This window comes from Haliotis rubra, unplaced genomic scaffold (genome assembly GCF_003918875.1).
Source record: "Haliotis rubra isolate DU_JTF1 unplaced genomic scaffold, ASM391887v1 Scf1011, whole genome shotgun sequence".
Taxonomy (NCBI): Eukaryota; Metazoa; Mollusca; class Gastropoda; order Lepetellida; family Haliotidae; genus Haliotis; species Haliotis rubra.
Genome location: NW_025764906.1, coordinates 206,645 through 231,294, shown reverse-complemented (window position 1 = coordinate 231,294; position 24,650 = coordinate 206,645). Strand labels below are relative to the sequence as shown.

The 24,650-nt window shown below is 50.4% G+C and overlaps 1 protein-coding gene across 1 annotated transcript in view; it reads right to left on the bottom strand.

The window, feature by feature from the left end:
- LOC124269234 (tyrosine-protein phosphatase non-receptor type 13-like) overlaps positions 1–24,650 on the bottom strand; it is a 223,031-nt gene that overhangs the window by 101,213 nt on the left and 97,168 nt on the right. The window contains exons 19-20 of the mRNA XM_046704256.1: positions 19,381–19,595; positions 14,128–14,217 (exon numbers count right to left, since the gene is read on the bottom strand). Coding sequence (XP_046560212.1) covers positions 14,128–14,217; positions 19,381–19,595 — 305 coding nt within the window. The remainder of the gene's footprint in view (positions 1–14,127; positions 14,218–19,380; positions 19,596–24,650) is intronic.

Sequence of the window (24,650 nt, the reverse complement as noted above, 5' to 3'; positions counted from 1 at the left end):
GAGGGTGATGGGATGGTGTAACACAGCTATACTGTGAAAAACTGTTAAGAGGGTCAAGCTACCATGAGGATTGTCATGCATACCCCAAGGGAGTTACTGGAGAGATTATTCGGCGTGATTATTCGGACAGTTATGATGTATGACCCTCAGTTTAAAGACGTAACTCACATAGTAAATTATGGAGTCACTGTCACAGTACATCGCCCAAAATAGCAGGTGAAAGACAATGACCAGATACTTTAGACAGGGGCTATAGGTCAAGTGCCAATAACCAGGTGCGATAGCCTGAGGCTGTGGGGGAAGTGTCCTCACTCCAGTGCCGGAGGCTAATCATGATAGAACTGACCGCATGACCGAGAGTAAAAAGGGAAGTCACGATCCACTACCTTTAAAAAGACAAGTTTTTTTGTGAGAGGGAAGAGAAACAAAGAAGTACCTTCCTGAATCAGCGAAACGTGTTGTGTTACAATAATTGGGTTTGAAGCAGGGTCTTGGGAGTGGGATAAGATGGTTGGGTTAAAGGAACTTTTTGGGGAGTGTGATGGGATGGCTGGGTTAAAGGAGGGTCTTGGGAGTGGGATAAGATGGCTGGGGTGGAAGGAGGGTCTTGGGGAGGGTGATGGGTTGGTTGGGTTTGAAGGAGGGTCTTGGGAGTGGTATAAGTTGGTTGGGTTAAAGTAAGGTCTTGGGGAGTGTGATGAGAGGGCTGGGTTTGAAGGACAGTCTTGGGAGTGGGATAAGATGGTTGGGTTTGAAGGAGGGTCTTGGGGAGGGTGATGGGATAGTTGGGTTTTGAAGGAGGGTCTTGGGGAGCGTGAATGGATGGTTGGGGTTGAAGGAGGGTCTTGGGGAGCGTGAATGGATGGTTGGGGTTGAAGGAGGGTCTTGGGGAGCGTGATGGGATGGTTGGGGTTAAAGGAAGGTCTTGGGGAGTGTGATGGGATGGTTGGGGTTGAAGGAGGGTCTTGGGCAATGTGAATAGATGGTTGAGTTAAAGGAAGGTCTTGGGGAGGGTGATGGGATGGTTCGTTTGAAGGAGGAGGGTCTTGGGGAGCATGAATGGACACGAACCAGTGGATGGATGGAATGGACCCAGGACATGGAACGGAAGGACTGTCACACACCCAAGGATGGACGGATGGAGCACATGGATGGACACAAAGGAATGGATGGATGGACACATGAGGTGGAATGGACACAAGGTCTTGGGGACATGGACACATGGGAGGTGGAATGGATGATGAAGGAGGGTCCTGGGGACAATGGAATGGATCCCAGGGTCTGTGGAATGGACGGAACCCATGGAGTGGCCCGGGGGAGCGTGGAATGGATGAAGGTCTTGGGGAAAAGGTGGAATGGAAGGAAGGTCTGTGGAGTGGATGGATAGCATGGAAGGAGGGAGCATGATGGATGGAAAGCATGGAGGGGAGGAGTGGAAGGAAAGGAAGTGAACACGGGGAGGGTGGATGGACATAAATAATGGAAACAGCAGTGGCCAAGCACATGGATACACACGCATGGAAAGACATGGAGAGAGCCCAAGTGGATGACGGATGAAGCAGTGGATGGAAGCCAAAGACGACACACACAGGTGGCCGGACCAGCCACAGAACCAGGAAAAACCCAGTGAAAGACAATGACCAGGACATGGACTGACCGCCTGGACCGCTGAAAAAGTGGAGGCTACGACCCGAGGAACTTTACCATGGACAAGGAGAGGGAGGCCACATCCACACCTGAAAGATGAAAGGAGAGGGAAGAGAAAAGTGGAATGGGAGTGGACAAGACACAAGGAGTGGATGGACATGGAGTGGTCTGAGTGAGACAAGACACATGAGGAGGGACTTGATCCCAGAGGATGGACATGGCCTGGGGAGCGTGGAATGGACACAATCCCTGAGCGTGGACAAGGATGGAGGTCTTGGGAATGGACACAAGGAGGGCGAGTGGATGGACGTATTGGGGCATGAATGGAAAAGTGAGTGGATGGATGGAAGGAAGGAGGAATCATGACATGGACAAGGATGGTCCCAGGAGCATGAACGGAGGACTGGATGTCTCAGATGTGACACATGGTCCCAGAGCATGGAATGACACAAGGAAATAGGTCTTGGGGAGGTGGACCCATGGACAGAGGTGGATGGACACATGGTCCCAGGAGTGGATAACCAGGACAAGGAGGAGTGGATGGACCAGACACACCCTGAGTGGATGGAAGGAGGATGGACAGAGGTGGAAACGGATGGACACATGGAGGAATGAATGAATGGCCACGGAAATAAGGAGGTGGATGGACCAAGGGAGGGGAATGGAATGGAGGATGGACACACAAGGAAGGTGGGGAGTGATGGAATGGTCCCAGGCAATGGATGGACACACAAAGGAGGGTCTTGGGAGGAGGATGGACACATGGAGGTCTTGTGGATGGACAGACCTGATGGAATGAAGGAGGTGGATGGACATGGCCCCATGGATGGACCCTGGAGGAAATGGATGGACAAAGAAGGAGTGGTCTTGTGGAAATGGAATGAACGGAAGGAAATAGTCTTAGGAGGTGGGATGGACCAAAGAAGGAGTGGTCTTGGGGAATGGAATGGATGGAAGAAAATGTGGAAGGTCCTTGTGGAGGGTGATGGACACAAGGAAGGAAGGTCTTGGGGAGTGGATGGACGGATGGAAGCGAGGGAACTTTGGGGAGGGTGGATGGATGGAAACCAAGGAAGAAAGGTCTTGGGGAGTGTGGATGGACAGTTGGGTTTGGAAGGAGGGTCTTGTGAGCATGATGGATGGAAAAGGAGGGTCTTGGGAGGAGGATGGATGGTTGGAAGGAGTGGTCTTGGGGAGTGTGGATGGATGGAACCGAAGGAAAGGGAAGGTTCCCTGGAGTGGATGGATAGTCTTGGTTTGAAGGAGGGTCTTGGGGAGCGTGGATGGATGAAGAAGGAAGGAGGGTCTTGGAGGTGGTGGAATGGATGGAAGAAGGAAGGAGGGTCTTGGGGAGGAAATGGATGGGGGTGGAAAAGGAAGGTCTTGGGGGAGGGCGATGGATGGAAGAAGGAAGGAGGTCTTGGGGGAATGTGGAATGAATGGAAGGAGTTAAAGGAAGGTCTTGGGGAGGGGTGGATGGATGAACCAAGCAAAGGAGGGTCTTGGGGAGCGTGGAATGGATGGAAGGAAGGAAGGTCTTGGGGGAAGCGTGGATGGACAAAGAAGCAAGGAGGGTCTTGGGGAGTGTGGATGGATGGAAACAAGAAGGAGAGTCTTGGAAGTGGAATGGATGGTAATGGAAGGTCTGTGGAATGGATGGAAGGAAGGTCTTGGGGGAAGGTGGACGGAAGGTGGAAAGTGGGGGCGTGGAATGGATGGAATGAAGGTGGGTCGGTTGGGGGGAAGGGTCCTTGGGGGAGCTGGGTGACGGGGAAAGCCATCCCTAAGGGGAGCCGGATGGACTGATGGTTGGGCTGAAGGAGTGGTCCTGGGAGTGGACGGTCCTAGGGACCGATGGTCTTGGGAGTGGACGGATGATGGTCCTGGTGCCGGGCCGGATGGAAGGAGGAGTCCTCAGGGTGGAAAGGATGGACGTATGGAGGAAGTGGAGAAAGGAGGGTCCTTGGGGAGCATGGATGGAACGAACGATGAAGGACCGTGAGAGGATGGCCCAGAGGATGGATGGATGGTTTGGTTGGAAGGAGGGTCCTGGGGAGCCGGATGGAGTGGACACATGGGGAACGTGGAATGGAAGGAGGAAGAAGGAGGACATGGACAGCTGAAGGAGGTCTTGGGAGACACATGGTCTGGGGAATGGAATGAATGAGACAACGGATGGATGGTCCTGGGGAGAATGGAGGCATGGATGGAAGGAGTGGATGGAGGCACGATGGACAGCATGGCCCTGAGTGGATGGAAGGAAGGTCTGGATGGATGGATGGCACACAGCAGCAGGAAAAAAAAAACTGCAGCAGGAGGGACAGAACATGGAGGGATTAAGGTGTATGGCATGGAGAGCATGAGAGACGAGCCCATATGTGGATTATCTGGAGGAGCATGGACCCATGGACCCACGAAAGAGATCAACCCATAACCACACAGGAAAGACCACATACCAGACAACGAGACAGGCACACAACCAGGAGTAGCCTGAGGCCGTGGGGAAGGAACTGACCGAGATGAATGGAGGCGACCATGAGGAAGCCACGACCCACGAAAGACAAGGACTGAGGAAACTGAAATGGGAGTGGACAGAAGGATCCAGAAAGACAAGGGAGAGGACAGAGAAGAAGGTGGCCTGAACTGAAGGACCAAGAGTGGACAAGACGAGACGGCCATGGACATGGTCTCAGAGTGGAATGGAAGGACCCAATGGAGTGACTGGATCCACAAGGACAGATGTGGACAGACAGGAGTGGATGGACATGGTCACACAGAAGGAGCGTGGATGGACACATGGATGGATGGACGGACACAGAGTGGAAGGAGGACAAGGAACGGACACAAGAAGGAGGATGGATGGACACAAGGAAGGAGAAGGATGGAACCGATGGAGGAGTGGTCTGGGGAGCGGATGGATCCCAGACACATGTGAGGAGGATGGACACATGGAGGTCTTGGGGAGGTGGATGGACGGACCCCTGAGTGGATGGAAGGATGGATGGATGGAAGGAGTGGATCTGACACATGGAAATGTGGATGGACCAGGAGGATGGACACAGGACAACGAATGGATGGACGAATGGAGGGAGTGGCCCAGGGAGATGGATGTACACATGGAATGGTCATGTGAGGATGAATGGACACAAGGAAGGTCTTGGGAGGTGCATGGATGGAAGGTCTCAAGGATGGACTGGGTGAAGGGGAGATGGACGGTGAAGGACAGTTAAAGGATGGTCTAGGAGATGGAGGAAGGAGGGAGCATGGATGGATGAGAAAGGAGGGTCTTGGGAGTGGATGGGATGGAACGATTAATGGAGGTCTTGGGGAGTGTGGATGGGATAGTTGGGGAGTGGTCTTGAAGAGGAGTGGATGGATGGGAAAGGAGTGATGGATGGTTCGAAGGTGGAAGGAAGGTCTTGGGGAAAATGGGATGGATGGAAGAAGGAGGGTCTTGGGGGGAATGGAGATGAATGGTTGGAGGTTAAAAAGGAAGGTCTTGGGGAGGAGATGGGATGGTTGGGAGTTGAAAGGAGTGGTCTTGGGGGAATGGAATGGATGGTTGGGAGATTAAGGAAGGTCTTGGGGGAGGGTGATGGGATGGATTACGGTGGAAGGAAGGTCTTGGGGGTGGATGTGATATGGGTTTGAAGGAGTTGGGTTGGTATGGAAGGAAGGGGTCTTGGGGGAGGGATGATGGGATGGTTGGGTTGAAGGAGGGTCTTGAGAGGTGGATGGATGAATGGATGGTTGGGGGATTGAAGGAGGGTCTTGGGGGTGAGTGGATGTGATGGAGGGTCTTGGGGGAGTGGTTGGGGTTGGGGGGAAGGAAGGTCTTAGGGGAGCATGATGGGATGGTTGGGGTTGAAGGAGGGTCTTGGGGAATGTGAATGAATGGTTGAGTTAAAGGAAGGTCTTGGGGAGGGTGATGGGATGGTTGGGTTAAAGGAGGGTCTTGGGGAGCGTGAATGGATGGTTGGGTTAAAGGAAGGTCTTGGGAAGCGTGATGGGATGTTGGGGTTGAAGGAGGGTCTTGGGGAGTGTGATGGGATGGTTCGGTTAAAGGAGAGTCTTTGGGAGCGTGAATGGATGGTTGGGTTAATGGAAGGTCTTGGGGAGCGTGAATGGATGGTTGGGGTTGAAGGAAGGTCTTGGGGAGCGTGACGGGAAGGTTGGAGTTGAACGAGGGTCTTGGGGAGCGTGAATGGATGGTTGGGGTTGAAGTAGGGTCTTGGGGAGGGTGATTGGATGGTTGGGTTAAAGGAAGGTCTTGGGGAGCGTGATGGGATTGATGGTTGGGGTTGAAGGAGGGTCTTGGGGAGGGTGATGGGATGCTTGGGTTAAAGGAGGGTCTTGGGGAGCGTGAATGGATGGTTGGGGTTGAAGGAGGGTCTTGGGGAGTGTGATGGGATGGTTGGGTTAAAGGAAGGTCTTGGTGAGCGTGATGGGATGGATGGTTGGGGTTGAAGGAGGGTCATGGTGAGTGTGATGGGATGGAAGGTTGGTGTTGAAGGAGGGTCTTGGGAATGGGATAAGATGGTTGGGTTAAAGGAGGGTCTTGGGGAGTATGATGGAATGGTTGGGTTAAAGGAAGGTCTTGCGGACTGTGAGAGGATGGGTTGGGTTAAAGGAAGGTCTTGGTGAGTGTGATGGGATGGGTGGGTTAAAGGAAGGTCTTGAGGAGCGTGATTGGATGGATGGTTGGGTGGAAGGAGGGTCTTGGGGAGGGTGATGGGATGATTGGGTGGAAGGAGGATCTTGGGGAGGGTGATGGGATGGTTAGGTTAAAAGAGGGTCTTGGGGAGGGTGATGGGATAGTTGGGTTTGAAGGAGGGTCTTGGGGAGCGTGATGGGATGGTTGGGTTAAAGGAGGGTCTTGGGGAGTGTGATGGGATGGTTGGGTGGAAGGAAGGTCTTGGGGAGGAGGATGGGATGGTTGGGTTAAAGGAGGGTCTTGGTGAAGGTGATGAAGGTAATGGTATGGTTGGGGTGGAATGCAGGTCTTGGGGAGTGTGATGGGATAGTTGGGTTTGAAGGAGGGTCTTGGGGAGCGTGATGGGATGGTTGGGTTAAAGGAGGGTCTTGGGGAGTGTGATGGGATGGTTGGGTTTGAAGGAGGGTCTTGGGGAGGGTGATGGGATGGTTTGGTTGAAGGAGGGTCTTTGGGAGCGTGATGGGTTGGTTGGGTTAAAGGAGGGTCTTGGGGAAGATGAAGGGTTTAGTTTGGTTAAGGAAGATCAAGGGCAGCCACCGTCAAAAACAACAACCCAAAATGTGTTCTCTACAAAATAAACTGTTATTGTGGACAGAACATCATAGGTGAAACGTCATGACCCATCAACACCCCAGGGAAAGAACATTAGACCTCTGTTACCAATTCCGACAGCAAATCAGCCATTTCCGACCACATCAAAGCAAGCCCCAATCATCAAATAGAGTGGTCTGACATCACCATTCTCGCTAACAACAAACAGACTTCACTAAACGCAAGATTACCAAAGTCATCCACATCAAACGCCAAAAGCCACCATCAACAGAGACCAAGGATACTTCATTCCATCCGCTTATGATGGACTCATCCACCAAGCTCAATCTGCTGTATAAACTCTGCTGTATAGATATCTCATTACTATTTGTACATCATTGGCTTCCACGCCTGTCCTTTGTCCCTGGCTTCATCAGCCAACTGCCTAGCCAATTATGTTAATCATGTTGTTTTCTTTGTTACATTGTTACATTCAGTGTATATATACTTCCCCCTTCTTCATGTTCCATTCCTGCTTGACAACGGTACAAGAATCTGTATCGAAACATCGCACTCACGTACAAAAAGAAGTTGTTATCCATAAAGTTTGTTCCATATTGGGTTGGTTGGAGTTGGGGGAAGCATCTGGGGAAGGATGACAGGTTGTAATCGTCTGGCAGAGAGTCTGGGGAGAGTCTGGCAGAGAGTCTGGGGAGAGTCTGGCAGAGAGTCTGGGGAGAGTCTGGCAGAGAGTCTGGCAGAGAGTCTGGGAAGAGTCTGGCAGAGAGTCTGGCAGAGAGTCTGGCAGAGAGTCTGGGGAGAGTCTGGCAGAGCCTGGCAGAGAGTCTGGGGAGAGTCTGGCAGAGAGTGTGGCAGAGAGTCTGGGGAGAGTCTGGGGAGAGTCTGGCAGAGAGTCTGGGGAGAGTCTGGCAGAGAGTCTGGGGAGAGTCTGGGGAGAGTCTGGCAGAGAGTCTGGTAGAGAGTCTGGGAGAGTCTGGCAGAGAGTCTGGCAGAGAGTCTGGGGAGAGTCTGGGAGAGTCTGGCAGAGAGTCAGGGGAGAGTCTGGCAGAGAGTCTGGGGAGAGTCTGGCAGAGAGTCTGGAAGAGAGTCTGGCAGAGAGTCTGGGGAGAGTCTGCAGAAAGTCTGGCAGAGAGTCTGGGAAGAGTCTGGGGAGAGTCTGGCAGAGAGTCTGGGGAGAGTCTGGCAGAGAGTCTGGGGAGAGTCTGGCAGAGAGTCTGGCAGAGAGTCTGGCAGAGAGTCTGGGAGAGTCTGGCAGAGAGTCTGGGGAGAGTCTGGGGAGAGTCTGGCAGAGAGTCTGGGGAGAGTCTGGGGAGAGTCTGGCAGAGAGTCTGGCAGAGAGTCTGGCAGAGAGTCTGGGGAGAGTCTGGCAGAGAGTCTGGGGAGAGTCTGGCAGAGAGTCTGGGGAGAGAGTCTGGCAGAGAGTCTGGGGAGAGTCTGGGAGAGTCTGGCAGAGAGTCTGGGAGAGTCTGGGGAGAGTCTGGCAGAGGGTCTGGGAGAGAGTCTGGCAGAGAGTCTGGGGAGAATCTGGCAGAGAGTCTGGGAGAGAGTCTGGCAGAGAGTCTGGGGAGAGTCTGGCAGAGAGTGTGGGGGAGAGTCTGGCAGAGAGTGTGGGGAGAGTCTGGCAGAGAGTCTGGGGAGAGTCTGGCAGAGAGTCTGGGGAGAGAGGAGTCTGGCAGAGAGTCTGGGGAGAGTCTGGGAGAGTCTGGGGAGAGTCTGGGAGAGTCTGGGGAGAGTCTGGGGAGAGTCTGGGGAGAGTCTGGCAGAGAGTCTGGCAGAGAGTCTGGGAGAGTCTGGCAGAGAGTCTTTGCAGAGTCTGGCAGAGAGTCTGGGGAGAGTCTGGCAGAGAGTCTGGGGAGAGTGTGGCAGAGAGTGTGGCAGAGAGTCTGGCAGAGAGTCTGGAGAGTCTGGGAGAGTCTGGGAGAGTCTGGCAGAGGGTCTGGGGAGAGTCTGGCAGAGAGTCTGGGGAGAGTCTGGCAGAGAGTCTGGAAGAGAGTCTGGCAGAGAGTCTGGGGAGAGTCTGCAGAAAGTCTGGCAGAGAGTCTGGGAAGAGTCTGGGGAGAGTCTGGCAGAGAGTCTGGGGAGAGTCTGGCAGAGAGTCTGGGGAGAGTCTGGGAGAGTCTGGCAGAGAGTCTGGCAGAGAGTCTGGGGAGAGTCTGGCAGAGAGTCTGGGGAGAGTCTGGCGAGAGTCTGGGGAGAGTCTGGGGAGAGTCTGGCAGAGAGTCTGGCAGAGAGTCTGGCAGAGAGTCTGGGGAGGAATCTGGCAGAGAGTTTGGGGAGAGTCTGGGAGAGTCTGGGAGAGAGTCTGGCAGAGAGTCTGGCAGAGTCTGGCAGAGAGTCTTGGGAGAGTCTTGGGAGAGTCTGGCAGAGAGTCTGGCAGAGAGTCTGGGGAGAGTCTGGCAGAGAGTCTGGGGAGAGTGTGGCAGAGAGTGTGGCAGAGAGTCTGGGGAGAGTCTGGGGAGAGTCTGGCAGAGAGTCTGGGGAGAGTCTGGCGAGAGTCTGGGGAGAGTCTGGGAGAGTCTGGCAGAGGGTCTGGCAGAGAGGGAGTCTGGCAGAGAGTCTGGGGAGAGTCTGGCAGAGAGTCTGGGACAATCTGGCAGAGTCTGGGGGATTATCTGGCAGAAAGTCTGGGGAGAGTCTGGCAGAGAGTCTTCTGGGAGAGTCTGGGAGAGTCTGGCAGAGAGTCTGGGGAGAGTCTGGGGAGAGAGCTCTGGCAGAGAGTCTGGGGAGAGTCTGGCAGAGAGTCTGGGGAGAGTCTGGCAGAGAGTCTGGGGATAATCTGGCAGAGAGTCTGGGGATTATCTGGCAGAAAGTCTGGGGAGAGTCTGGCAGAGAGCCTTTGGGAGAGTCTGGGGAGAGTCTGGCAGAGAGTCTGGCAGAGAGTCTGGCAGAGAGTCTGGGGAAAGTCTGCAGAGAGTCTGGGGAGAGTCTGGCAGAGAGTCTGGGGAGAGTCTGGCAGAGCGTCTGGGGAGAGTCTGGCACAGAGTCTGGGGGAGAGTCTGGGGGAGAGTCTGGCAGAGAGTCTGGGGAGAGTCTGGCAGAGAGTCTGGGGAGAGTCTGGGGAGAGTCTGGGGATAGAGTCTGGCAGAGAGTCTGTGGAGAGTCTGGCAGAGAGTCTGGGGAGAGTCTGGGGGAGAGTCTGGCAGAGAGTCTGGGGGATTATCTGAGAGTCTGGGGAGAGTCTGGGGAGAGTCTGGGGAGAGTCTGGGGAGAGTCTGGCAGAGAGTCTGGGAGAGAGTCTGGCAGAGAGTCTGGGAGAGTCTGGGAGAGTCTGGGAGAGTCTGGCAGAGAGTCAGGGGAGAGTCTGGGCAGAGAGTCTGGCAGAGAGTCTGGGAGAGAGTCTGGCAGAGAGTCTGGGGAGAGTCTGCAGAGAGTCTGGCAGAGAGTCTGGGGAGAGTCTGGGGAGAGTCTGGCAGAGAGTCTGGGGAGAGTCTGGCAGAGAGTCTGGGGAGAGTCTGGGGAGAGTCTGGCAGAGAGTCTGGCAGAGAGTCTGGAGACCTAGAGAGTCTGGGGTGAGAGTCTGGCAGAGAGTCTGGGGAGAGTCTGGCAGGAGAGTCTGGCAGAGAGTCTGGGGAGAGTCTGGCAGAGAGTCTGGGGAGAGTCTGAGCAGAGAGTCTGGCAGAGAGGAGAGTCTGGGGAGAGTCTGGCAGAGAGTCTGGGGAGAGTCTGGGCAGAGAGTCTGGGAGAGTCTGGCAGAGAGTCTGGGAGAGTCTGGCTGAGGTAGAGAGTCAGGGAAGGAGAGTCTGGGGAGAGTCTGTAGAGAGTCTGGGGAGGGTCTGGCAGAGAGTCTGGGGATAATCTGGGGAGAGTCTGGGGAGAGTCTGGGGAGAGTCTGGGGAGAGTCTGGCAGAGAGTCTGGGGAGAGTCTGTGTGAGAGTCTGGGGAGAGTCTGGCAGAGAGTCTGGCAGGAGAGTCTGGCAGAGAGTCTGGGGAGTCTGAGTCTGGGAGAGTCTGGCAGAGAGTCTGGGGAGGGTCTGGCAGAGAGTCTGGGGAGTCTGGGACAATCTGGCAGAGAGTCTGGGGAGAGTCTGGGAGAGTCTGGGGAGAGTCTGGGGAGAGTCTGGCAGAGAGTCTGGCAGAGAGTCTGGCAGAGAGTCTGGGGAGAGTCTTGCAGAGAGTCTGGCAGAGAGTCTGGGGAGAGTCTGGCAGAGAGTCTGGGGAGAGTGTGGCAGAGAGTGTGGGGAGAGTCTGGCAGAGAGTCTGGGGAGAGTCTGGGGAGAGTCTGGCAGAGAGTCAGGGAGAGTCTGGCAGAGAGTCTGGGGAGAGTCTGGCAGAGAGTCTGGCAGAGAGTCTGGCAGAGAGTCTGGGGAGAGTCTGGCAGAGAGTCTGGCAGAGAGTCTGGCAGAGAGTCTGGGGAGAGTCTGGCAGAGAGTCTGGGGAGAGTCTGGGAGAGTCTGGCAGAGAGTCTGGGGAGAGTCTGGCAGAGAGTCTGGGGAGAGTCTGGCAGAGAGTCTGGGGAGAGTCTGGGGAGAGTCTGGGGAGAGTCTGGGGAGAGTCTGGCAGAGAGTCTGGCAGAGAGTCTGGGGATAATCTGGCAGAGAGTTTGGGGAGAGTCTGGGGGAGAGTCTGGGGAGAGTCTGGCAGAGTCTGGCAGAGAGTCTGGCAGGAGAGTCTGGGGAGAGTCTTGGGAGAGTCTGGCAGAGAGTCTGGCAGAGAGTCTGGGGAGAGTCTGGCAGAGAGTCTGGGGAGAGTGTGGCAGAGAGTGTGGCAGAGAGTCTGGGGAGAGTCTGGGGAGAGTCTGGCAGAGAGTCTGGGAGAGAGTCTGGGGAGAGTCTGGGGAGAGTCTGGCAGAGGGTCTGGCAGAGAGTCTGGCAGAGAGTCTGGGGAGAGTCTGGCAGAGAGTCTGGGGATAATCTGGGGGAGAGTCTGCAGTCTGGGGATAATCTGGCAGAGAGTCTGGGGATTATCTGGCAGAAAGTCTGGGGAGAGTCAGAGAGCCTTTGGGAGAGTCTGGGAGAGGGGAGAGTCTGGCAGAGAGTCTGGCAGAGAGAGTCTGGGGGCAGAGAGTCTGGGGAGAGAGAGTCTGGGAGTGAGTCTGGCAGAGTCTGGGGAGAGTCTGGGGAGAATCTGGCAGAGAGTCTGGGGATTATCTGGCAGAAAGTCTGGGGAGAGTCTGGCAGAGAGCCTTGGGGAGAGTCTGGGGAGAGTCTGGCAGAGAGTCTGGCAGAGAGTCTGGCAGAGAGTCTGGCAGAGAGTCAGGGAAAGTCTGCAGAGAGTCTGGGGAGAGTCTGGCAGAGAGTCTGGGGAGAGTCTGGCAGAGCGTGAGAGTCTGGGGAGAGAGTCTGGCACTGGGGAGAGTCTGGGGAGAGTCTGGGGAGGTGAGAGTCTGGCAGAGAGAGAGTCTGGGGAGAGTCTGGGGAGAGTCTGGGGAGAGTCTGGGGAGAGTCTGGCAGAGAGTCTGGCAGAAAGTCTGGCAGAGAGTCTGGGGAGAGTCTGGGGAGAGTCTGGCAGAGAGTCTGGCAGAAAGTCTGGGGAGAGTCTGGGGAGAGTCTGGCAGAGAGTCTGGGGATAATCTGGCAGAGAGTCTTGGGAGAGTCTGGCAGAGAGTCTGGGGAGAGTCTGGGAGAGTCTGGGGATAATCTGGCAGAGAGTCTGGGGATTATCTGGCAGAAAGTCTGGGGAGAGTCTGGCAGAGAGCCTTTGGGAGAGTCTGGGGAGAGTCTGGCAGAGAGTCTGGCAGAGAGTCTAGGGAAAGTATGCAGAGAGTCTGGGGAGAGTCTGGCAGAGAGTCTGGGGAGAGTCTGGCAGAGCGTCTGGGGAGAGTCTGGGGAGAGTCTGGGGAGAGGAGTCTGGGGAGAGTCTGGGGAGAGTCTGGGGAGAGTCTGAGAGTCTGGGAGAGTCTGGCAGAGAGAGAGTCTGGGGAGAGTCTGGCAGAGAGTCTGGGGAGAGTCTGGGGAGAGTCTGGCAGAGAGTCTGGCAGAGAGTCTGGGGAGAGTCTGGCAGAGAGTCTGGGGAGAGTCTGGCAGAGAGTCTGGGAGAGTCTGGGGAGAGTCTGGGGAGAGTCTGGGGAGAGTCTGGGGAGAGTCTGGCAGAGAGTCTGGGGAGAGTCTTGGGAGAGTCTGGGGAGAGTCTGGCAGAGAGTCTGGGGAGAGTCTGGGGAGAGTCTGGGGAGAGTCTGGCAGAGAGTCTGGGGAGAGTCTGGGGAGAGTCTGGGGAGAGTCTGGCAGAGAGTCTGGGGATAATCTGGCAGAGAGTCTGGGGAGAGTCTGGGGAGAGTCTGGCAGAGAGTCTGGGGAGAGTCTGGGGAGAGTCTGGCAGAGAGTCTGGGGAGAGTCTGGGGAGAGTCTGGGGGAGAGTCTGGCAGAGAGTCTGGGGAGAGTCTGGCAGAGAGTCTGGGGAGAGTCTGGGGAGAGTCTGGCAGAGAGTCTGGCAAAAAGAGTCTGGGGAGAGTCTGGCAGAGAGTCTGGGGAGAGCCTGGGGAGAGTCTGGCAGAGAGTCTGGGGAGAGTCTGGAGAGTCTGGGGAGAGTCTGGGGAGAGTCTGGGAGAGAGTCTGGCAGAGAGTCTGGCAGAGAGTGGGGAGAGTCTGGCAGAGAGTCTGGGGAGAGTCTGGCTGAGTGTCTGGGAAGAGTCTGGGGAGAGTCTGGGGAGAGTCTGGCAGAGAGTCTGGGGAGAGTCTGGGGAGAGTCTGGCAGAGAGTCTGGCAGAGAGTCTGGGGAGAGTCTGGGGAGAGTCTGGGGAGAGTCTGGGGAGAGTCTGGGGAGAGTCTGGCAGAAAGCCTCGCAGAGAGCCTGGAGAGAGTCTGGGGAGAGTCTGGCAGAGAGTCTGGCAGAGAGTGGGGAGAGTCTGGCAGAGAGCCTGGAGAGAGTCTGGGGAGAGTCTGGCAGAGAGTCTGGAGGAGAGTCTGGGGAGAGTCTGGGGAGAGTCTGGGGAGAGTCTGGGTAGAGTTGACAGATTTGAAAAGAACCTCTGACTGATTGAATGGAATGATAAATTGGAGCGTCCAATCTTTCCCCACATCGACCACAAATCCCATTTCCAAACATTCTCTTATCCTCTGCGTAATCTTTAACTGACCTGTTTCTAGATCTAGATTTTCTAGATCCTGCTGCCAACCAAAGATTACGCAGAGGATAAGAGAATGGTTGGAAATGGGATTTGTGGTCGATGTGGGGAAAGATTGGACCCTCCAATTTATCATTCCATTCAATCAGTCAGAGGTTCTTTTCAAATCTATCCTATATATTACATTTATCATTTACTCCCTTATCTCACTTACTGAGCAATGTATTGTTGGTAAATCTCCAGGTCTTGGCCGACACATCTTCAGTCTGACTGACCTACTTGACCTCATTGCTTGCATAATACCCTGAAGAGAAATTGATAGTCTTAACTATAAATTGTATACTTATAATGCTTATCCTATCTCATGTTATGCACTTTCTCTTGTTCTTCGACTGTCTCTGTGTTTCCTGCCTCTCTGAAAAGCTTGCCTGAACATACCTCTCCTCCAATTACTGATACAGAAGCACATGCAGAACATGCAGCCTGCCCAGATTGATCTTGTGACCACCAAGCTTCCCACTTCCAAGAGCGCATCAGGAGCAGAGTTGGCCAGGCAGGAATCCACAGACTGACATCTCACATAATGCACTTCTTCCCAGTTGGATGGTGAGCCACAGATGACCCTAGCCAGGCAACAAGGGTGAGCTGACAAGTTCACATGGAGGTTGGCCTTGACTTCTCATCCTCTGAGTGTTGGAGGTAGACTAATTCCTTAGTGATAATTCACACAAACTCCCATGAAGTTGGCAGTCCCGAGTCCCAAAAGAAAAAAATGTCAGAGCTAAGTGAAAGTAGTGCTTCATCTTAATTTCCAACAGGCCAAGGAATCCAAAGACTTTTCAGTCTGTTACCAACATCAACACAGTAAAGGAGAAATGGGGAACAGCTTGGTAAGTTCTCTGCTCTGCACCAATCCTATGCATGTGACCCTCACCTTCAAAGCCAGTCATTGATAGAGTAGAGGATAGTGAGTGTAAAGAAAATGACCAAGCCACAAATATGGATGAATTCTGGACACTTCAGAAGAACACTGAGAGAGGTAGATCATTCATCCCAAGGTAAGAGTAATAACGAGTCAGTTTAGGACAACATTGTAAATTCTTTGATTACAATTTAGTATAACATGTCATGAGTCATCGGGACTACACCACTGTCTGCATTAACAAGCCGTGGAAAGTTGCTGTGAGTGAACTGATGAATTTAAGGGACTTCAGGCATTGTAAGTCGCATTGACAAACAAAGACCGTCCAAGATCACCAGAAGCACCCTCCAGGATGATGTCCAAGAGAAGTTACTGTGAAGAGTCATGGTCAAGGCTACCCCTCTCAATTCTGGAAGCAACCAGAGGAGGGAGACAGCAAAGGTGTGAGCTTGAAGGATGTAAAAGCACATCAAAAAGACTATCTTGGTTAGAGATATACTCAGTCAAATAAATAACTTCACATCCATAAATATCAATTTGTAATGAATTGAAATTTGAAATTCTTCAAAGGCATTTAGAAGCTGTTATCCATGAGATTTGTCTTGTATTAGAATTGAAATTTGTTAACTGACATTTGTCATAAATATTGACGGCAAAAACATTGTCAAAGATGACATCCAACACATCAGTACCCATGTTCACACCGATCTGTAGCACATGCCAACAAGTTTTGGACGATAAGTGTGTTTTCACGTGCCACTTGAGATGAGTGCTTTTCTGCTCACTCACGTATGGTAGAGTGACAAACCAGGAAAACCAGTTCAAAGAAGAATTGATACTGTGAATTTCAATACCATGACTGTCAAATGTTCAGCGTGAACGTGTCATTGGCATGTTGCACACAGGCATGTCTATAGCTGACGTTGCTATGGTGATGGGATGCAGTCGCCGGACAATCCATAATCTATGGACACGGCTGCAATTAACGGGCTCCACAGCTGACTGTCCCTGTCCTGGTAGACAATGTGTGTCATCACAAGCAGAATACCGCTATATTGTGTTACGTCACCTCCGCAATTGATTTGTCACTACAACATCTGCCAGAAATGAACTGTTCCAAGGTCGTGTGTCTGTGCAAACCATACGGAATCGCCTGCGAGCTGCTCACCTTCATGTACGGCGACCTTATCGTGGATGTCAACAGCAGCTGTGGGCACAACGGCACTTGCGATCGGCAAAGCAGTCGGGTGGGCTGCACCGAAGTGTCCGGCCTTGTCATGATGTACTGTACTGAGAAGCATTTCGAGTCGGAGGTCATCTCAAAAACAATATTTTTTTAATCATTAATACTCGCAAAGACACGAGGGCTTGTGCCAGAAGTATCCAAAAATCAGCATCCAGTTTGTGTTATAGATGAGAAATTCTAACAAAAACTGAGAGTGATGTGACATGCAGCCTCTCAGCGCAAAGCACATTTACAGGAAGTGGACTGATTTGGAGGTGGAAGTGTTATTGTTTGGGGTGCCTTTTGTAAATATGTCCGTTCCCGACTGCTTGTTATCCAGGGAAACCTTAATGCTGCTGGATGTCGTGCTCAAGTGCAAACTCCGGAGGTTCTACCCTTGATGGCAGCTCATGGTCCAGGCCTGTTCTTTCAACACGATTTGGGAACAGTTTCCAAGTTGTGAATTACCATTTTCACTCTTAGACGTTTGGATGACTGTTCTGGTCGAAATGGTCACACTATGGATCTGATATCTAGGGAACTTCGTCAACATGGTGCTCAGAATTAAAAAAATACCTTAGTCAATGCATCCTTTGCTCATATGTTCGAACTGGTGACCGTGAAACAGGTGTGAAGTTTTTAATTTCGCTAAGTTTACTTCTGCTGTAGAAACTGTAGAAAGAGGGATGAACAGGCACTTGTACAACCTACGACAATCTTGTGAGACGGTAATGTAGATCTTCAATGCCCTGACAGGACATAGCCAAACATCCTCTGTATCTTTAGGCCCTGGAGTAAGGGAGAATGGTTGTTCAGCAAAGAGTCTATCTGATTGTTCATAGTCAACTAAGATGAGGTGTCTCAAGATCACAGACAAATCCAACAGTTGAGATGCATTCTGATGATGGAGATGGGATGCAATGTAGGCTGAGGAAATCAACATCAGAGGCAGAGCTTCAAGTCCATAAACAGACAAGTGTTTGCCACTGATGTGGCAATGTCCCCCGCCGCTAAAGAATGGAATATCTATATTTACTAATTTTTATTTTTGGGTCACATACAAGATGCCTGAAATGACTGGTGTCTGCATAATCACCCAATGTAGGCTGTCAACATAGTTGAAACATTGGATGCAATGTGTTATGAGATATCGCCTTTAAAAAGCGGACAAAGTATCGTGGTGACCTTGAAGATAAGGTCAAGGTCACCCAAATAAACTGGTGTCTGTGTAATACCCCAATGTAAACTTTCACCAAATTTGATGACATTGGGTACAAAGTCCATGAGATATCGCGTTAACAAGAGTTAAAAGTGTGAAAAGTGTCGCGGTGACCTTGAAAATGGGTCAAGGTCTCCCAAAATCAACTGGTGTCTGCGTAATCCCCCAATGTAGGCTGTCACCAAATTTGAAGACATTGGGTACAAAGTCCATGAGATATCGCGTTAACAAGAGTTAAAAGTGTGAAAAGTGTCGCGGTTACCTTGAAAATGGGTCAAGGTCTCCCAAAATCAACTGGTGTCTGCGTAATTCCCCAATGTAGGCTGTCACCAAATTTGAAGACACTGGGTACAACAGTGCATGAGATATCACGTTAACAGTTTGAAAAAGGGTCACCAAAATCGTCTGTAATCCCCTATGGTGACCTTGAAGACATAAGGTCAAGGTCACCAAAATCGTCTGGTGTCTTTGTAATCCCCCTAACAGGTGTAGGCTGTCACCAAATTTCAAGACATTGGGTGCAACAGTTCATGAGATATCGCATTAACAACAGTTTGAAAAGTGGTCAGTGTCGTGGTGACCTTGAAAATAAGGTCAAGGTCACCCAAATCGACTGGTGTCTGCGTAATCACCCAATGTAGGCTGTCACCAAATTTGAAGACATTGGGTACAACATTTCATGAGACATCGCGTTAACAAGAGTTTGAAAAGTGGACAAAGTGTCGTGGTGACCTTGAAAATAAGGTCAAGGTCACCCAAATCGAATGGTGTCTGCATAATCCCCCAATGTAGGCTGTCACCAACTTTAAAGACATTTGGTGCAACAGTTCATGAAATATCGCGTTAACAAGAGTTTGAAAAGTGGTCAAAGTGTCGTGGTGTCCTTGAAAATAAGGTCAAAGTCACCCAATTCGACTGGTGTCTGCATAATCCCCCAATGTAGGCTGTCACCAAATTTGAAGACATTGGGTGCAACAGTTCATGAGATATCGCGTTAACAGGAATCGGGACGTACGGACGGACGCAGCTGAATACATAGTCCCCCGTTCCGCGTTGCGGCGGGGACAACAAGCGAGTGAGAAAAGAGCAGAGGAGGCAACATCACAAACATTGAAGTCAACACCTGTTGAAATTATCTTCAAAATTTGAGGGATCCACAATCCTGAAGGTTCCACTGGCTTCCACCGGCCTCTATGTCTATCCCTGTAATCCCCTGATATCCCTCTATTTGTTATCATCACATTGTTATTCCACCTTGATTGTTAATTAGTCTTGTTGTATATATATCACCTGTTCTCACTTGAAAATGATACAAAAACCTGTATCTAAACATCGTGCTCCAGAATAAAAGAAGTTGTCCTCCATATATACTTGTTCATTCTGACTTCCAACTTCTAAAATGCCACTCAAAGAAGTAATCCTGAAGGTATCGATTATCTCCAAGAATTGGAGGAGTGGAACATCCAGGAGGGATCGAACTACCCTAAGAGGTAGAAGAACTAAGACAATGAGTCAGCAAAGCATGGAGGTTTGGCGAACGTCAAACCATGACAACTCTAGATCAGTACTGGGGCCGAAGGATCTAGAGGGGCATCTGAGGGTCCGAACATGTGACGAAGGTTCACTAAGAAAACAGTCTGAAAGGGCATACGGAAAGTCAAAGATTGGTGATGTTGATGATGTACTTGATGTTGATGATGTAGATGATGATGTAGACGTGCATTCCTAGTGGGACTTGTAAATGTCTTACTCAGTGAAGGGGGGAGCACACGCTTCTGACTTGTGTATCTATATCCTTGATTCTTCTGGAACCTGCCTTACGCAACAAACTGGTCATCACTGAGGGTCACAGGTCCCATGTTCAGATAGAGCTTCCTGTAATTGTTCTATATCAGTAATTGGAGCAGGGATGTGTTCGGGCAAGCTGTTCAGAGGTGCTGGAAACTTGTCCCAGGTCCTTTCTACTCCCCAATCAAAGGAACAAGCATCACTTGAGAGATGTTTTAAAAATACCAAGTAGATCAGCACTAACAAGTGCAAGAGTTAACAAGGTTATAATGGAATACAATCAAGACATGAAATGATCTGACACTTGTCTCACCGTTCTTGTTAAATGCCTCATTGGTCTACCATTGACTTCTAGTATGACATCTCCAGGCTTGGTCAGTCCACTCTCCGCTGCAGGGCCTATGACGAAGAGCTTCTTGATTCGGGGCACACAGAGGGAGGGGTTGTCCGGGTGAAGGTCCTCACCACCCTGGAAGCTGAAGCCTAACCCACTGGCACCTTTCACCAATTCCACCTCATATATCTCCCCTGTAGAATATAACACATTTAACCCTTCAATCAAGTCTTTAATATATCACTTACTTATGCATTGATGAGAACATTGACAGCACAGCATCCCATGTAAATCTAGATACTTGTGGAAAATATCATAAACTGACTAAAGTTTGTCTCGCAAAACAGTTAATCAAATCAAACAGCAAGTGCCCGAGTGGATGTGTGAATCTCATTCATAGGCACTCTTGTCAAGTATCTGCAATCATACAAGGAAAATGGATATAAGTTAATTACAAAATGGCAGAAGTGGATTTTGGCCTTACTAGAATACATAGCAAGGCTGACTGTCTGTGTGAGGTCACAGTTATGGTATCTAGCCTTGTACAACACATACAAATTAAGGATTTAGTATCTCACATATTACATGTCTCGTAACATAAATCTCATCTCAGAACACAACACGTCACAACTCCAGAATATCACATATCATATACATTTGTCTTTGTTCTATAATATACTAGTAAAATAATTAGGGGACATTCAATAAACAAGTGTCACAACAAACATCTTTTTAATTTCTTAATGAGATAAATAGTTAACAGCGTAATACTGATATGTGACTGATGTATGCACTAGTCATTGAACGTCAGATGACCATATATTAGTCCTTGGATGGGTGACTGTGTTTGGCAGCTGGACTCCTGACAGTTTCTAGGACTTCAGTCCTGCCCCACAACGAAACACATGTGTAACAAGTGGTCTCCCCTTAGGTAAATGAGTTTGTTCAAAATTGCCTCTGTCCACCCAGCATTTGAACCTTGAGCGCCTGACAGGCAAGCAGTTGTATTCTCCATAGGGAGTTTTCTGTACTCACTGACCAGTGGAAATATGTCAGCACTTTGAGCATGCAATGTGCATGGATAAATGCTCAATATTACTGGACTATAAACATGTTTACGTCAGCCAGGCAGGTTACATCTATGTATCCAATCATCTATCCAGTCATTCTAACACCTGCAGCTCATTGAAGTTCATTTCCATTTTGAGGGACACTTCGACCACTGTTTCATTCTGACTAAGCGGTCCAGTTATCTGCCATTATTTACTGGATTCATGTCTGTTATCAACAATATTTGCCTGTCAATATCCTGAGATGTTTCATAGTAAATTTAGAAATCTACCCCGACGATGCTACATTTGGGATTTCACTTCTTAGTAAAGTACAGATTCTATTACTTTTGTTGGGTTGAGTCTTATGTGGGATTTGAATCCACACCCTCAAAGTCAGGCACCGACTCGCCAGCACACAAAGTCAGCCGCCTAACTCACTCAGCACTGCGGCTTCCACGAAAATGAAAGTCAGACAACTGGAAGTCTAACCTGTGATCTTTGTGTACCCCTCTGATGAGTGTAAATTGGCACGGCTCCTACGGCCGAAAGCTAAGAATAAACAATGCCATGTAGAAAGTCGTCAAATGTAACATGTTATATTTATGGGACAGAACATGACCCGCATTATTAAGAAGTAAGGATGTTCTCCCGAGGGCATTCCTGGAGGGAAAACATCATTCCTGGAGGGAAAACATCCCTACTTCTTAATAACGCCCGAGGGTCATATGACGTTTTATCATACTCATAAACTGACTGAAGATTTCAATAATGTAATTTTTTGAGTAAAATTGATATTTTATACTTATCTTGACTCATGCTCTTTTGCTTGTCTTCTTCTTCTTGCGAACATAGTGGAAACACTTGTATCTCCCTAATTGAAGTTCCCTTCAATAAAGAAATCACTAATTAGTACACCACGAGTTACCTCCCTTCCACAAGCGCGGGAACGAGGGCGCCACCTCCACCCATGTGCCTCACTCTCTCCTCATATACTGAGCCCAACATTTGAATTTTCAGGGAAATCCAAAGTGTTATGTGGGGAGGATGGGAGGGCTTACTCTAAAAATTACATATTTTTCCTTATCCTGACTCATGCTCTTTTGCTTGTAGTATCCGACGGAAAAGGAGGTGGGAATATATAATACTTTGGATTTTAATAATTAGTGATTTGAATTGTGATGATTGTCCAAATTCTGTGGCACCGCAGCAATCAGGTCGATCGGCGGTAAGGTGAGTATGCGCCGAGTTACCACTCTTGGAAGGTGAAGAAAGGTCTAGGTTGTTAACCATCCAATAACGTATATCAGCGTCTGAGAAATTGATGCCTCCATCATCTTCTACCACAGGATCGCTGATGAGAGGTTGATGCTCTTCAGATGGTGGACTGTGTGCTTCTACCACTGTACCGGGTGTCTGTGAAGACTTGTGTGGTGACCTGCGAGGAGATCGACGTGGTGATGTACGAGGAGATCGGCGCGGTGAACGGCGAGGTGATCGGCATGGAGAATGGCGAGGGGAGCGTCTTGGTGAACGTCCTGACGATCTGCGTCTGTGGGTTGACCTTCGCGGAGATCTGTGAGGTGAATGTTGATAGCTTCGCGAAGCTCTTGTGGAATCCCTCGATGTCCTTCTGGACGAAGATGATTTGGAGCCTAATAAAGGTGCCCTTCGTGAAGGCCTTCGCGAAGCTTCCTCTGCGTCCGGTCGTGAGAAACGGCGACTTGACCTTCATGAAGGCTTTCGTGAAGTCTGGTGGTCCGAATCTACGGATGAAGCCGAGGTAGGGGATGATCTATCAAGCCTTCGCGAAGGCTTTCGCGAAGGCTGTATATCTGGGTCCTTCGTCGAGGTGGTCTGTGACTTCCTCCGCGAAGGTGGCTTCGTCGTGGCCGCTACATTGACGGGGGTCCCTCTGGGATGTCGTCTACGTTGGAGCCTTCGCGAAGGCTAAGGCTGTACATCTGGTGGCCGCTACGTTGACAGGGGGTCCCTCTCGAAGATCGTCCGACATCGGTGTAGACACATCAGGTTGCATAGCGATCTGTGCTGTCGTCACTGTTGCCGACACCGGTCGTGTCTTGTGGCGTAGATCGGGAATGATGATCGGCTGCTCATCGTAGAGGCCCAGTTCAGCGTCTGGAACAATCTCGGTTGAGAAAGTCCTAGTAGACTTCGTTGATTTCCCCTCAGAGGTCGACGTTGCCCTGGGGGTGCGAAGTCTGCGTTGAGATGAAGTAGTTGCTGCCCTATCAGCGTTGGTAGCGACGGGACCCTCAGGAAGATCATCGAACATCAGCGTTGATACATCAGGCTGCATGTTGATCTGCGCTGACATCACTGTTGCCGACATCGGTCATTCTTTTGATGTACATCAGGTATGATGATCGGCTGATCATCATACAGGCCCAAAACTGCGACGGGAACAATCTCGGCTAAGAAAGTCCTAGTAGACTTCGTTGATTTCCCCTCAGAGGACGATGCTGCCCTGGGGGTGCGAAGTCTGCGTTGAGATGAAGTAGAAGCCCTCTAGTCTTCGGCTGCGACGACGGGATGTCTGGGGAAGCAGGACGCTTCTTGGAGACGGCGGACTACGTCCCACGCCTCTCCACCACTCTAGCAGAACACCAGACGGAAGGGGGGTCGATCAACAGCAGTAGACTGGCGAGGGGTTCAGGTGTATCAGTCATGGCTAGACTCTGCATACGCGACCTATCTGCTGCGCGTCTCAAACGCAAAGTAAATATTTATTAAAGGCAGAATTGGATAAATTAGTACCGCAACTGCAACGTGAATAAAAAGAACATGGCGCAGTACAGCTAGGGCATATTAAATGCAGATCAGCAGCAGAATAAAAACGTAATCTGCAACAGTACAGATTTTCATCAACGTAATCCACTGAACAAACACGGTCGTCCCGTGAATAAACAGTAGAAACACGGCTAAATATCAATATATAATTGTTGAATGATACTAGCTAAACCTCTATAGATGCCTATACGAGGTAACTAACTAAATATAATCAAAGGATATAGTGTGTCGGGAGACACAGGTGCTCTCACGTCCAGCTCACTGGGCGAAGAAGGAGAGAGTGAGGCACATTGGTGGAGGTGGCGCCCTCGTTCCCGCGCTTGTGGAAGGGAGGTAACTCGTGGTGTACTAATTAGTGATTTCTTTATTGAAGGGAACTTCAATTAGGGAGATACAAGTGTTTCCACTATGTTCGCAAGAAGAAGAAGACAAGCAAAAGAGCATGAGTCAGGATAAGGAAAAATTTTGGTATTTACTGTTGAAATCAACTGGGATGACACTGGTAGTCGACACCTTGCCTTGCATGCGCAATGCACGTGCTCTGCATGCGCATCCTGCACGTGTGCACTTCATGCAATCTCATTCTTCATAGCGATCCTTCGTAGCCTAGTGGATAAAACTGCCAAGTTAGAAAGCGAAGGGTTGCAGGTTCGAAACCAGGTATCGGCACTATATGTTGGAAGTTTTCAATAATGTGATAACTTACGATCACATTCAGTGATAGCAAGACTAAGTTATATCAATCTTCAAAACAAGTAATAATTCAAAGTCAAGGGCTATTCCTCAGTAATATCCCGGGGCAGAGGGACAATATTTAAGTAATGCCCCCTAATCAACAGGGCATCGGGATATGACTAGAAATACTGCCTTGCAAGAACAATTGAGTGACGTCACTGTAGGTTTATAATTGGGGTTACACTTTCTTAATCAAGTACAGATTCTAAAGTACTGTTGGAAACTGAAAAATAATGTTTTTAGGCTGCTACTCTGTATCCCTAACATTTACACAACAGCAACTATGTCCAAATAACCCACATCAGCAAAGCTGGACGTTCAGTGGGATGTGTAATTGGATATCCAGAAGGGCATGTTTACTTGTAAAATCTGGCAAAACAAACAAGGAACAAAACAAACGAAATTTCAGACTTTTTCTTGGATGAAAACCTGGTTTCATCCAACTGGTGATGATGCCCTTGTGGCTGGTATGACACCAGATGGATTTGTTTGCAAACATGTTCCACGGGATGGTAGAGGTGCAGGTGTAGCTGTGTGTGTGTCAGTCTTCGGAAGTCAGATATGACACATGGCAGAGTGTTTTGACCAGATCAAGTCATGGATGTTCACCAACTAGCTGAAGCTAAATGAGGACAAGACGGAGTGTCTTCTGGT